Below are 13,824 nucleotides of genomic sequence, written 5' to 3' on the forward strand. Positions count from 1 at the left end.
GGATTGAACCTTGGGGTACCCCACATGTGACCTTTGACCTCTCTGATGAGAAGTTTCCGATTGAAACAAAGAAATCCCTGTTCTTTATGTAAGATTCAAACCAGTTGAGCACTGGACCGGAGAGTCCGACCCAACTCTCCAGTCGATTCAGTAAAATGTCGTGGTCAACAGTGTCRAAAGCTGCACTGAGGTCCAACAGAACCAGCACTGTGGTTCTCCCAGTCTGTATTTATATGGATGTCATTGAACACTTTGACTAGGCCGTCTCTGTGCTGTGGTGAGCACGAAAACCAGACTGGAAGGAGTCGAAGCAATTCGTTATCGTTAGGAAGTTATTCGTTTAAAAACAGCTTTTTCAATAATTTTGCTGATGAATGGGAGGTTGGAGATCGGCCTGTAATTCTGCAGTAGTGATTTGTCCAGATTGTTCTTTTTCATCAGTGGTTTGATAACTGCTGTTTTCAAAGCCTGGGGGAAAACAGCTGAGGAGAGCGATGAGTTGAGATCAGATCATTGTCAACGACAGAAAGGAGTTTGATTTTTATAAGAAAGAACAATTTGGTTTTATTAAAAATGTAATAAAAATGTGTTAAAAAAGAGGGAACTGTTTGATTTTATTTAAGAGGACAGCTTGGTTTTATTAATAAAAAAAAAATCCAAAATAAAAAATATTAAGAGGAAACAGACTTAAAAATGTTTTTTAAAAACAGTTTATTAAAACACAGTTTGATCGTAAGAGGGATCAGTTTGATTTTATTAAACTAAATGACAGAAAAGTTTATTTTTATTAGGAGAGAAGTTTGTGTAAATAAAAAGATGTTTGGTTTTATAACATGTTTTTATAGGGTTGACGTTTTTCCCTTTGTGCCGTCAGACGTAGGTTATTAATGCGTCATCTCCAAATCCCAGACATGTTCCAGTGTCTCGTAAAGATGGATCCTCCTCCGGCTCCATGATTGATGCCGGATTGTCGTGCCGAGACGTCCGGGGAACAGGCCAGGACTCGGGTCCGGACCCGTCTCCTGTTCGGGTCTTCACCGGGTCCGCACTGTAAAAACTGAACGTCTCAGAGACTCTTTGACCTTTGCTCATCAGTTTAAGAAACAGCCGAAGCAGAAAACAGAAACCCAAATTCACCAGGTTTCTGACTTCAGATAAAACTTTTTCACAAAACAGAGAAACCTGTTAAATTATTATTAATTAAAAAAAATACATTAAAACTCGCTGGTTGCTGCCTTACAGAAGGAGCAGAAAGAAAACTTTGACTAAACCATTGCAGCTCCATGATTCTTTTTTCAGACGTTTTGTTGAAAATATGCTGCCATGTTTACCATTTAATTTAGGATATTTGTCCCAAATATAGTAAATTATTTGGTACAATTCAAATAAATTATTTGAATTGTACCAAATAATTGGTACAATTATTTAAATGCGACTTTAAGGGGACATTTAAAGTCATTGTACTGCAAAAACAAGTTTCTAGAGCAAATATTTCCACAAAACTAACATGATTAAATTTTAAGTTAGTTTGTTTTTCAGAAAATAAATCTTCAATATTGATTAAATAGAAAAGGCAGATTATTACACTTAAAAATGTGTTATAATGGAAATAATCTACCAATGGAACTAGTACTTTAAAAAAAATTAAGGCGTTATTTACTGAAAAGAAGCTTTATTAGATGGCTGAAAAGTCATCTGTAAGTTAGATTTATGTAATAATTAATTAAAAATAGGCAAACACTTGGTAAGAGTTGGTTTTTGCAGTGTAACTCATATTATCCAGTAACAGTCTTACAGCAAATCAGGAGAGGCCTCTGACTGAAGAGTCTCATTCTAACAGGTTTCAGTCCAAATCATGACTCTACCACCGCCGTGCTTCACAGTAGGTAAGCAACCAAATATTTAATTTGGCCAATTATTCATTTAAAAATCAGACAAAGTGATTTTTTTTTAGATTGCTGCTTCCGATGCACTTTGAAATCTGTACTTTGGTTTTGAGCTTCAACAGAAAAGTTACCCTCGTTTTTGGAGACATTTCCAGTAAAAACACTCGTCTCAGTAAGTGAGAAGTGATTGAAGAGGCTGCAGGCGGGTTTGGTGGGTCAGCTTTGCTACAACTTTAATCCAAAAACATTTCTCTGCATATATTCAATAACATTTCTCTACAACAGCTCTCACCTCTCATAACTCTAAACAATCTCAACAAAATAAGTCTAGTCGCACGTCATTCATCAAACCTTTTATTTTACAATTCTCTCTGTAACTTTAGTGTTTTTTCTTCAAACATCAGGAATATTTGTTCGCTGTCTTTTATTATTATTTATTATTATTATTATTATTTGAATCGACACGGAGACGAGACAGATTAACACGGACGATGACGAACGTTGCCCAACGTGTGAACCGACAACCACCCACAGAGCTCGTTACTGTTGAATAAAAAAAACAAACGTTCAGAGGCCCGGGCGCTAACGAGTCGGCGGCCATGTTTGCTGCTTGTGACGCGTTTGGATGCGTTGGGGAAAAAAAACGAAACCCGATGTTAAGGTTTGGTCTCAAACTGTCATAAATACGTTTATTTCTCTAATCCGGACTTGAAAGTTAAATTTTCTCTAGAAAAATCATAGCAGGAAGCATTTTTTCAACTTTTGCTCAAATGAGACCAAAACTTTCCCGTTCTCTGATGAATTATGAACATCATGAAGATTTTCTGCTTTATTTGCCGAAATGATGACATCACAGCCCGACTCTCAGCACCGACGGGCCTCTGGTGGTCAAAATGTGTGTTTTTCTCTGCACACATGCAGTGTTTGTTAGTAACATCAGAGGCACTTAAACCCACCCCCCCGATTCCTGCGCCCCCCTAAAAACAAACTAAAAACCAAAACACAAAAGTAAAAAATATTAATCTGAATTTCAACAATTTGGCTTCAAGTTTTAACCCCAAATTTCCCCGAAGAAGAACAAAAACGTGGCGCCTCGGTGTGAACGCTGTCCAGCGGATTGTTTTCCAGGCTGGTAGTGTCAACTGCTGAAGGAAATAACCAAACGCGGAATCATCTGCTCCAAAAAACAAGAAAAACAGGAAATCTCTTCTTTTTTTTTGGAGTAAATGATGCAGACTTTTGATATAAATATCTGTAAATGTTTCAGTAGAGAGAGAAAAAAAAAACTGGAACGTTTCACCTTCGGCGCTTCGTCACCCAGAGAGACCCGACCAAGAAGTCAGAGAATAAAAATGACAGAACTCCAAAAAAATAAACCAGGAAGTATCCGAGTCCTCTGCAGGAAACACGACCTCCACGTTCCCTCTACAATTATGTACAATCTTTCTCTTTTTTCTTTTTTGTGTTTAGTTTTTGCTTTTTTTACACAAAGCGGCGCGGCGGTGGCGGCGGCGTCTCAGGCGGCGCTGCTCTTGGACAGGTTGGGGTAAAGGACGGCTGCCGTCACGGCGACCATCACTGCGATGACCGGCATCCAGGGGCTCCAGCCGCTCTGTCAGGGGGGAAAAAAAACAAAAAAAAAACGGACCAAACCCGGTTAGTCAGCAGAACTGGACCCAACAAGAACCAAAGAGAGTCAGAAAATCACCCTGAAGGATGAGAGAAGAGATAAAAGTCAGTCCAAAAGATGATATTTATTCTCTTCTTAAATTAAAAACATGGTTCTAAATCTTTTCAACGCGGCCTGGAGCGGTACCGGGTCACAGTCCAGCTCATTTCACTCTGATTCCGGGGAGTCCAAACTTTCTGTCCAAAAAAACTAAAACACTAAAATCAAGCAAATAAAAGTCAACCAGCTTTTTGTAGCAAGAACCAAAACTTAAAAAGGATTTTTGCTCATTTGAGGTATAAAAGAAAATCTAGTTTCCAAATTCTTTTGGACTTGATTGAACACATTTAAATTCAGGATTCAGAATTGAAGGATAAATCAGGGGTGTCCAAAGCGTGGCCCGTGGGCCAATTTAGGCACCTGAAGTGATTTGTTTATGCCGTCAACCAGAAGTCAAAATGGTAAAAATTTGGCAGCAAAATTTAAAAACGACTGATGACTCAAAATTTCTTTTAAATTTAGTTTTTATTTTATGGATTTTGTGGCCCGGCGGCGGCCTAAATGTCCCAGTTTGGACCCCGGTTCTGTAAACAGAACCACGTCTGTTTGGTGGCTGTGATTCTCACAGACGCAGTTTTTCCACTTGTGTTGATAAACAGCGAATCTGTTGGGAGTTTTTCTGTAGTTTGAGGCTAAACTGAAATAACTTCAGGACCTAGAAAAGCTGAAAAGGGGGCTGGACTTTCTGTTCTCTGCTAGGCCTGTGGCAGCAAATCAATTAATCACATGATGAATTAAAACAAACTCAATCATTTCCATTTGATTTATCGTTTCAGTCTAATAAAAACTGGTTGACAAAAGTCCTGGTTCTGGTGCTTTGGTCTCAGCCACTGTTGTTACAGAAACTCCACAGTTCATTTTATTTTTTTATTTTGGATAATTAAAATGTCTCCCAGTTGCAGCGTCAAACGTTCCTTAGAATTTAAAGATCTTAGTGAATGTGTTCTTGTTATTACATTACTTGGAAAACGGACCCAAAATAACAAGATTTAGTTTTTTTGCAATAATTATCATCCAGCAAAACGCCTGTCACGTGATTTTATAATAATTTAGAACCTAAATGGTACCGGTTCTAAACACATTCTCTCCTCCTGTTGACATGAGAACTGAAGCGAATAAAGCCGTCAGAAATAAAATGTCTCCATCTGCTGTCCCGGTTGGAACTGATCCACATCCTCGTTTCTTCCCCTGCGGGTTTGAACTCCTAAACACGCCAAATTGTCTCCATCTTCTCCTCGACCAGAACGGACGTTTCTTTCATAAAAATCTGTCCGCGCCTCGGCACCGTCCAGGTCCGGCTCGTTTATCACAGATACCTGAACGCGGTTCAAGACCGAGTCAACCTTTCAATTCTCCTGTCATCTGTTCAAACGCACAACAGATGTGCAGCTGCTGAGAACAGGCAGCGCTCTGCAAACATCGAGACATGAAGGAAAGGCTTATTAACGAGATCTTCCCCTCAGATGGTTAAGGAGGAGCAGGAATGCAAATAAATTCAAATAAAAACAACCTAAACGTTCAAAAAGGAAAACCATATTCATCACTTTTGGGACTGCAGGAGACAAAAAAGAAGAAGTAATTAAAGAGCAGAAGCAGAAAAAGAGAAAGTTGTACCAAATAAAAACAAAAAGCAAACCATGGGAGTGAAAATGAATCTGCCAATGGCTGCAGGAAACAAAACCCAGTGAATCAGTTCGAGAGCAAAACGAAAAAAACCTGCAAACAAACAGACAGACAAACAAACAGACAGACAGACAGACGGGAGCAAACGGCATGCAGCAAACCAAAGAAAAGTGATTAAAGAGCCGACAAATCCTGCAGAAAACAAAGACAGGATGAAGGAGAGAGCCGTGGTGAACGAGGAGCTGTTAGTGATTTAAAGAGATACCAGGAGTTTGGCCTCATCGTGTCTGGGCTTTGACTGGACCATTAATAAACCAGATTATCAATACAATTAAAAAAAACAATTCAGGCTTAACGTGAAGGATGTTTCCTTTAGCAACGTTTCATGATTAAATTCACTAAAATCTGAGAAGATTCCACAATTTGTAACTCAGACTTTTATTTTGAAAAGTGTTACACACTCAGATCATATTATGTAAAATTTGCCTTAATTTTAGTCATTTTATTGCGTTTCAAGTAGCTTTTACAGTGCGGTATCCCTTTAAATAAGCGGTCCATGTGTGCTGGGAGTCTGCTGCCCCCTGGAGGATCTCGGTGTGAATGATGGCCATGCGGTCAGAGCTGCTCACACCAGACGCTCCACACATGATGAAGATGAAGAAGAGGACAGTCGGTCCTCATAGGAAGTTCAGGAGGTGAAGTCAAAGTCCTGCTGATCTCTGCTCAGGGTTCGATTTTCCCAGCCGACTCAGTGACCCTGAAGTATACGTGTTTGCTAGGCTAGTTTATGCACGATGCATCGATAAATTATCGTATCGGTCCGATAAACGACCAATGTTTATTATATTTGTTGTATTAATTGGCACCATGTAATTTTCAGTGAAATAATAATTGTTGTCATAGATGCATGTTTGTTGCCATGGTTTCTCGGATTTGCTTTGGTTTTTCTCTCTTTCTGCAGGTGAAGGAGCAGAAATGAACTGTTGACTTGTTTCTGCCGAACAACTTTATATTCGTCTCTGTCCACTAAATCTGAAATAAACACAAAGCAAATTCAAATAATGTAGTGCCGTAAATAGATCAAAGCATTTAATCAGATTAATCACCTTGTAATTGATCACTATGCCCAAGTTTATAAGCCTAAAATATAAATTGGCAGTCGTGGTTCTGCAAAAGTATAAAATAAAAATAAAAATTATTGGAGGAAAGAAGTAAGTTCTTTTTTTTTTTAGTGGCCCTAATCTTCTTCCATACAAAACTTTGTGGAGGAAAAGGTGATGATAAACATCTGATCAGATCGACCTGAGAGCCTGAACTGATCCCAGATCAGAACAATAACTTCACCTCAGCACTTCCCTTCCAGAGGTCACAGATGGACAGACAGATGGAGGCAGCAGGACAGACTCATGTCATGTCGGTGTGTACCTTTCTACCACAACTGGCCGAAACACCAGTACAGCAGAGCCAGGACAAGGCCCATGAATATGGCTTGGACAGGCTGCAATATGGATGGCTAGAGGGAGGAAGGGAGGGATAAGAAGAAATCAGCCAGCAAATCAACCAAACAAAACAACATGGAGGATGGAGCAGCTGCAGCGGGGCAGGGAGGGCGGAGGAGAGTCGGTTCATCCTACAGAGCTGCTGTTTACGATCCGAAACACCAGAGGAAATCAGCCGACATGAACAAATGCGAACAAACTGGCTTTCATTTTACTGAACTGAAATTTAATCCAATTCTGGCCACATTATCTGACTTCAGGCGTTTCCAGTGTCTGTTAAGGGGTTTAATTTATTAAAAATGTTTTTCATCCTCAGCAGAAGAAGGTTGTCATGAAGCTGGACAATTTAAACAATTCGATTAACAATGATATGACAGTTTAACTTCCTTATTCATGCAAGACTAGTGAGAATTCAGCCGTCATTTATGGAAACGTTAACATCTGAAATGTCACTTTCCTGTTTCTCAAAACAAACAAAGAGCTGCGAACTAAAACGGTTTGTTACGTTACCGTATGTTGGACATTTACCACTTTTATCATGGCGTTTTGCAGTAATTCTGCGTTAAAAACTATTTATTACATGTTTAAGGTAACTGTATGACTGACTGTGTGTCACAGCAATTAAAGCCCCAAAAACACAAATAAACATTCCTATTTACAAAGCGTGATTTAAATCACCAAATTGCACACGATAACTGTATTTCCAAATTTATTGATCAGTATTTATCGATGCTGAACAAGTAAAACTAAAATAGGGGCAGTTTGATCATCATTAATCGGGATTTATCGTCAAAACGAAAAATCTAAATTCTTATGACATGAAATGTATCATGATAAACGATACGATAAATCCCCAAATATATCATTAATTAAATAATTTATAAAGTTTAGATTGTTTTGACAACCCTACTTTAGAGCTCAGTGTTGCATAAAGACAGCGAGACGATAATCAGCTGGAGAGGAGGAAGAGGAACAGGAGAAGAAGAAGCTGCTCCGCCTCACTGAATGAACTTTAGATCATAAAAACAATCCAACATGCTGCTCAGAAATCAGCTCCGGAAAATAAAAACAACAAAACAAAGTGATGAGCTGAAAACAACGTTTTAAAACATTTCCTGACAGTTGGGTAGTAACTACTCACATTAACCCGAGTAACTTTTTTGAAAAATCAAATTACTTTTAGGAGTATTTCTACTACGCTGTACTTTTTACTTGAGTAATTTTATTATAAAGTATTTCTAATCTTGAGTAAAATTTCTGGATTTTCCACCCACTGAATGAAAAACAAACATATTTTAACCATAAATCCACCGGACAGACAGACAGACAGACCTGCAGGTTTTGTTAGTTTCATATTTTTACATTGAAGAAAAATCTGATTTGGAAACTTTTCCCTTATTTTGTTACTTATATGAATTATTGTCATTTTCGTCCTTAAAATACTAAAATTTCCACTTAACTTTATATTTTGTTCAGTTGAAGTAATTTCTAAAAATTAAATGATTGATAATTTGATCAGTACTTGAGTAAATTTTATACCAGATATTTTTCTATATCTTACCTGAGGAATTTCTTGGACGGCTACATTTTACTACATGTTGAAGTGGTTCAACTCTTGCGTGAGTTTATTTATTTGTACTCTGCGCTGCTCATCGATCTGAGCTGGGAGTGAAAATCCTGCAACCGAACGGCTGATTTTTTTACTTCTGTTAGGACTCACAGAGCTGGTCTTGTCCTGCAGCAGCTTCAGGCTGCTGCGGCACTGCTCCAGCTCCTGGTGGATGTTCAGCTTCTCCTGCTCCGTCTTCTCGTAGCGCCGCCGCAGGTCAAACAGCTGAGACTGAGTGTCTTCATACTGCAGCGGGGGGAGAGAGAGAGAGAGAGAGCAGACCTGCGTCACTTCCTGTCTGCAAACCGCCGTGGCGAACGGCGGATCAGTGGCGAACCTCTTTCTGCAGGGTGTGTGTTCGGGCCTGGGCCTGGTCCAGCTGCGTCTTCAGCCTGCTGGCGTCCTCCAGGTGCTGGTTCTCCAGAGAACCCAGTTTGTCCTGCAGAACCTCTTTCCGCTTCTCCAGAGACTCCAGACTGCTGCTGAGGACCAGACTCTGCTCCCTGGTGCTGGAAACGACACGAAACGGCACATTCAGGTCCAGAACCGGAACACAAGAGACCCGGTAACCCACCATCAGGACCAGACATTAAAAGGCTGTAAGCATTTCATATCAGCTGATATCAATAATTATCGATCAGCTTTCGGTGTTTTATCCACAGTTTTCACTCCACTAAGTTGTTTTTTAAGCAGATATGAGGCAAAACCTTAAACTGCTGCTGCACCAGTTACTCAACATGCTGTTGCCAGGTAACCAAAGAGTGAGTGAGTTGCTAGGTAACCAAAGGTTAAGTGAGAGAGCTGATGCCACAGACCTAGCTTACCTGGCCGTGAGAGGCTGAGCAGCTAAAGCCTTTCCTCTACCTGCATCTCCCAGAATGCTTTGCGGTTCTGGATCGGAGTTCAGTGAAATTATTAAATATCGGACGTATTGTGCAGAGGTAATTTACAACCCCACACTGCAAAAACACAAAATCTTACCAAGTGTTTTTGGTTTAGTTTCTGATGCAAATATCTTAAGATATGGAAAATAAGACAAAACTAAGTTACAAGTAACTTTTCAGCAAGATTTAGGAGCTTGTTTAGCATCAATAATTCCTTTAAAAAGTTTTAGCCTTATGGGCAGATTATTTCACCTATAAAAACATTTTTCATTTAAGTGAAATAATCTGCAAGTGGAACCAGTACTTTTTCATCAATATTAAGGAATTACTGATTTAAAAAAAAAGCTCCTATCCTGCTGAAAAGTCACTTCACAGATAGTTTTGTCCTACATTAAATAGGACGCTAGAAACTTAACTAAAGATTTTTGGTGATATTTTGTGTTTTTTAGTGCAGGGACACAATGTGAGATGGGATTTTTTTCCCTCAACTATCCTCATATTATTTTCAGAAACATCAGCTCTTTATTTTTTGTATATGAAATAAAAAGGCCAAATTTCAAAAAGTCACAACTGAAACATTTTTACAAAGATTTTTATGTTGTATTTCATCATTGTGAGCTTTAATAAGAGCGCAGCTCTTTCTACAGACAGACGTTGACTGGACTTTGTGTTGGTACCTGCTGAGCTCCGCCTCCAGGTGCTGCAGTCTGTCCGTCAGGTCTCTCCGCTCAGCTCTCAGACCGTCACAGTCCTGCTGCAGAGACGCACAGCGGTGCTGCAAAGCTGCACACTCCTCTGGAAGAGAGAGCAGAGTAGAGCCGTGAAGCTTTCTGCGGCGCAGCCGGACGTCGACGCGGACGCAGGCGCCACCTTGCAGCTGGCTGGCCGTGTTCTGCTGCTGCTGCTGCTGAGCAAAGGCCTCCTGCAGCCGGCTGATCTCCTCCTCGTACTTGGCCGCCGTGCTCCTCCAGTGCTCCAGCTCCGTGCGCACGCCGCCCAGATCCGCCTGCAGGGCGGCGATCTCGCGCTCACGATCGGCTGTGGCCGTCTCCATGGCGTGTCGCAGGACGATAATCTGACAGCCGAAACAGAACCAGGGTGAGTGGATCCACCAAGATTCACCAAAGCAAATTTAAGACTTTTTAAGACCTTCCTGGATTATACTTAAAACCTGAATCCAACGTCGTCCGACCAACCGCCGATAAATTTACAATTAGCCCATTATAGACTATTGTTAAACATTTTGCACATGTGCACAACGGTGGAGGATAAAACGACGATTCTTTTGCTTGTCGCTCGTAGCCGCGCTGCAGCGGCAGAACGACTCCGTTAGCTAAATGAAACCCGGACATGTTGATTACCTCCTCCTGGGCGCAGTACAGATCCTCCCTGGTGCTGCAGATGGTGCTCTCCCTCTGCTCCCTCAGGGCCTCCATGTCGGCCTGCAGCTTCCCGAGCTGAGCTGCACCACACAGAGCCAGGGGACAGGTTAGACCCAGACCCGTCCGCCGCATGTTCTCCTAACGCCCGTACTCACTCTGCAGGTACTGGATCTGTTTGGTCGACTCCTCAGTCAGCTTGGAGTTACTCCTCCTCTCCTCCTCCAGCAGAGCTGCAGACAGAGAGTCCCGACACTTGGACATTAAAACACAAAGAGTCAGGAGACAGCCGTCTGACCAGTCAGAGGGAATCTACCTTGTAGTTCCAGACATTTCTGCTTCCCGGTGTTGGCCAGGTCCTGGGCTTCCAGAAGTTCCCTGTGCAGGTAGCTGATGACGTTCTCCGTGTCTCCAGCGTCCAGACCGGCTCGATTCAACTCCGCTAAAAACACAAACAAAACCATTCAAAGCAACGCAACTAACAGCTATTTTACTCATCAATTATTAAGAAACTGGCACATCCTGCAGAATTAGAAGCATTTTATTGTCCAAAATCCAATAAAATATTCCCTCAGTAAGTGCTTGATCATTTGTAATAAACGATGATATAAATCAAGTGTGGGGCTGATCTGGTGATTATTTTTTGGATTAACTGATTAATAACTGGATAGCAAAAAATGCCTAATAGGATTTGTTTTCTTTTTGTTACATGATTTGAACCAGGAAGTTGAAACACCTGGAAGAACAGATTTACAGACAGAAGAACTTTTTTATTTTAAATTTGAATGTACAGATTTTTGTACAGTTTTGGCTTCATTGCAGCGCCAAGTGCGTCATTCTTTCATTAAATTGCTTTTCTTTAAGTCTGTATATTCCAATTACAGACTTAAAAGGGTTACGGTTAATAAAGTAGTTGACAATTATTTCAATAATCGATTAATCACAATTAATCGCTGAAGCACAACAACAGACATGTAAAAAGCAACATTTCCATTAAAACATTTTCAGACTCAAATCTTCCGCCGCTCTCTGGACATTTAAGTTTCAACCACCAGCCGCTATCCGGGTCCATTTGGCTCTGCAGACGGCTGAATCTTAAAATCTGAAACATTTCTGCAAATCAGCTGACTAAACTACAAGGTTATGTTCACTTTTCCTTCAGGCACTTTTCAAGCTTTTTCAAGGTAAAAACTTTTCCAGAACCACTTTGGAGATGAAAACAATACAAACTACAGAAAACATAATTTATTATCGTTAATAATGTCGTGACTGTTTAAGGTTAACTAAAATACAGCAAGAATTTATGTCTGAATTTCTTTTTTTCTTCTCCACAATGAGGAAAAAAATGCATCCTTGTTTTTTTATTAAGTGTATGTAAATATCTGGTATCAACCGTTTATAACGTTTTCCAAATTTAAGCTGTTTATCTAATCTAGATTGCACTTTGTTACAAAACTGTGTTTGATCTCAAAGACTTTCAGGGACTTTATGCAGAAATCAAGTACTTTCCAAATGCGTCAGTTCTGGATAAACTAGAACCACAGCTGGAGTTGAAGCTGATCCAGGAGGATCCAGAGGCCTAAAAGGCAGCCAAACAACTTTTTAAGATTTTTAAAATCATCATCCAGAACTTAAAAAAATAATAAAAATCTGGATAAATCATTTGTTCGATGTGGAAAAATCAAAAGTTACATTTAGGTGAAAAACAGTAAATAAATTACTATTTTCTTTTTATTTATTCGTATCATTTATAAAACTGAATAAAGTCTGAAAACTGTTTTCTTTTGTGCCCCCAAACCTCCAAAGCGTTACCTTTGAGGAGAGCGACTCTGTTCTGGGGTTCGTTCAGCTCCTGGTCGTTCATGTTGCCGTCTGAAACCAGCAAACGGGACATGAGGCCAAATAAAAACACTTCAACACGATTCACATCCGAAGCTCAGAGTTGCTCAGAGAGGCAGAAGCTTGGAAACCGCAGCTTAGAGGAGGAGCTGCACCTCGAAGGCGGAGCTAGGTCCAACCGGGCGTTCTGCTCAGCTGAATGGTTGCCATGGAGGCTAAAGGATTTCTCAAACATGCATGAAAGAATCAAGGCAACACTCCGGGTTTGAATCGGGAATCACATTATAACATGTTATAACATTAAAAAAAAAACAAAAGTCAACTCGACATAATTCTGCCTCTTTAAAAACGAAATCCCTCTTCCTGATCTCTGCTGACCTGACGTGTCGTCGCTGCTCCGGTCTTTGCTGGGACTGAGCGTGTCGGACATGTCGGACTCTTTGGCGTCCATCTGGTTTCCTGTTGGGAGCAGAACGTGAGCAGACTGAGCGCGCTCAGGTGACGCCGTTAAAGGTGCGTCGTGTCAGAGAGCTTCACCTTTGAGGCGGTCGGGGCTGGCCAGCAGGTCGTCGTCTGGCGCCTGGTTGTTCTGCAGGTGGGCGTCCATCACTTCTGCAAACATCCAGGAACAGGAAAACGCTCATTTACAGTTGGTGTCTTTGTTTTATCTTGAATCAGAACCAAAACATGAATTTGAACAATAATATCACTTTATATAATATAATAATTACTCTGGGCTCTTTTAAAAACTCCAGAATTTGTTACATTTATACCAGATTAGAATAATAGTCTTTTGTAAGCCTGTTGCAATAAACAATTAATCACATGATAAATTAAAATGAGTTTAATACTTTCCATTTTGAGCCATTCTAATATTTTTTGAAGGGCAATTTTGCTTACAGAAACTTAATTGTTCATTTTTGATTACGGTTTCAGCTGTTTGTGGTTCTTATTTCAATTTTATTTATTGCATCTGGTTGTTATTTTGGATACTAAAAAGTGTGGAGTGCAAAATGAAAGTTTCGTCGTCCTAAAGGGAGAACTTGCATCATCCTGCCAATGTCTTTATACGAGATGGAAATGGTATCAAAATAACAATTTTCTTCTTTATCGCAATAATTTCTGGGACAATTTAGCAAAATCCGTCTTTTCTCTGGCATTCATGTTGCATGGTGGAACAGTAAAATAAAACCTTTGTTTTAAAACCATGCCTTTGTTTAAAGCAGGGGTGTCAAACTCCAGTCCTGAAGGGCCGCTGTCCTGCAGTTTTTAGATGTGCCACAGGTACAAAACACCTGAATCAAATGGCTTAATTACCTCCTCAGTTCTCCAGAGCCTTGCTAATGACCTAATTATTCTATTCAGGTGTGGTGCAG

At 40.3% G+C, this 13,824-nt stretch overlaps 1 protein-coding gene across 9 annotated transcripts in view; it reads right to left on the minus strand.

The window, feature by feature from the left end:
- Positions 1 to 2,093: 2,093 nt before the first annotated feature.
- The window catches only part of slmapa (sarcolemma associated protein a), a 57,449-nt gene continuing 45,718 nt past the window's right edge, over positions 2,094 to 13,824 (minus strand). For 7 of the 9 annotated variants that reach the window (XM_008408376.2, XM_008408374.2, XM_008408381.2 and 4 more), the window contains 11 exons: positions 12,986 to 13,060; positions 12,827 to 12,907; positions 12,422 to 12,481; positions 10,926 to 11,051; positions 10,768 to 10,842; positions 10,592 to 10,692; positions 10,101 to 10,305; positions 9,908 to 10,025; positions 8,684 to 8,855; positions 8,458 to 8,592; positions 2,094 to 3,498 (listed from right to left, as the gene is read on the minus strand). In XM_008408376.2, coding sequence (XP_008406598.1) covers positions 3,403 to 3,498; positions 8,458 to 8,592; positions 8,684 to 8,855; positions 9,908 to 10,025; positions 10,101 to 10,305; positions 10,592 to 10,692; positions 10,768 to 10,842; positions 10,926 to 11,051; positions 12,422 to 12,481; positions 12,827 to 12,907; positions 12,986 to 13,060 — 1,244 coding nt within the window. In that variant the 3' untranslated portion in view covers positions 2,094 to 3,402. Of the gene's footprint in view, positions 3,499 to 6,663; positions 6,752 to 8,457; positions 8,593 to 8,683; positions 8,856 to 9,907; positions 10,026 to 10,100; positions 10,306 to 10,591; positions 10,693 to 10,767; positions 10,843 to 10,925; positions 11,052 to 12,421; positions 12,482 to 12,826; positions 12,908 to 12,985; positions 13,061 to 13,824 lie in introns of all 9 variants that reach the window. The other 2 variants (XM_008408375.2, XM_008408380.2) reach the window with 1 other exon arrangement.

Source organism: Poecilia reticulata, linkage group LG5 (genome assembly GCF_000633615.1).
Source record: "Poecilia reticulata strain Guanapo linkage group LG5, Guppy_female_1.0+MT, whole genome shotgun sequence".
Lineage (NCBI taxonomy): Eukaryota > Metazoa > Chordata > Actinopteri > Cyprinodontiformes > Poeciliidae > Poecilia > Poecilia reticulata.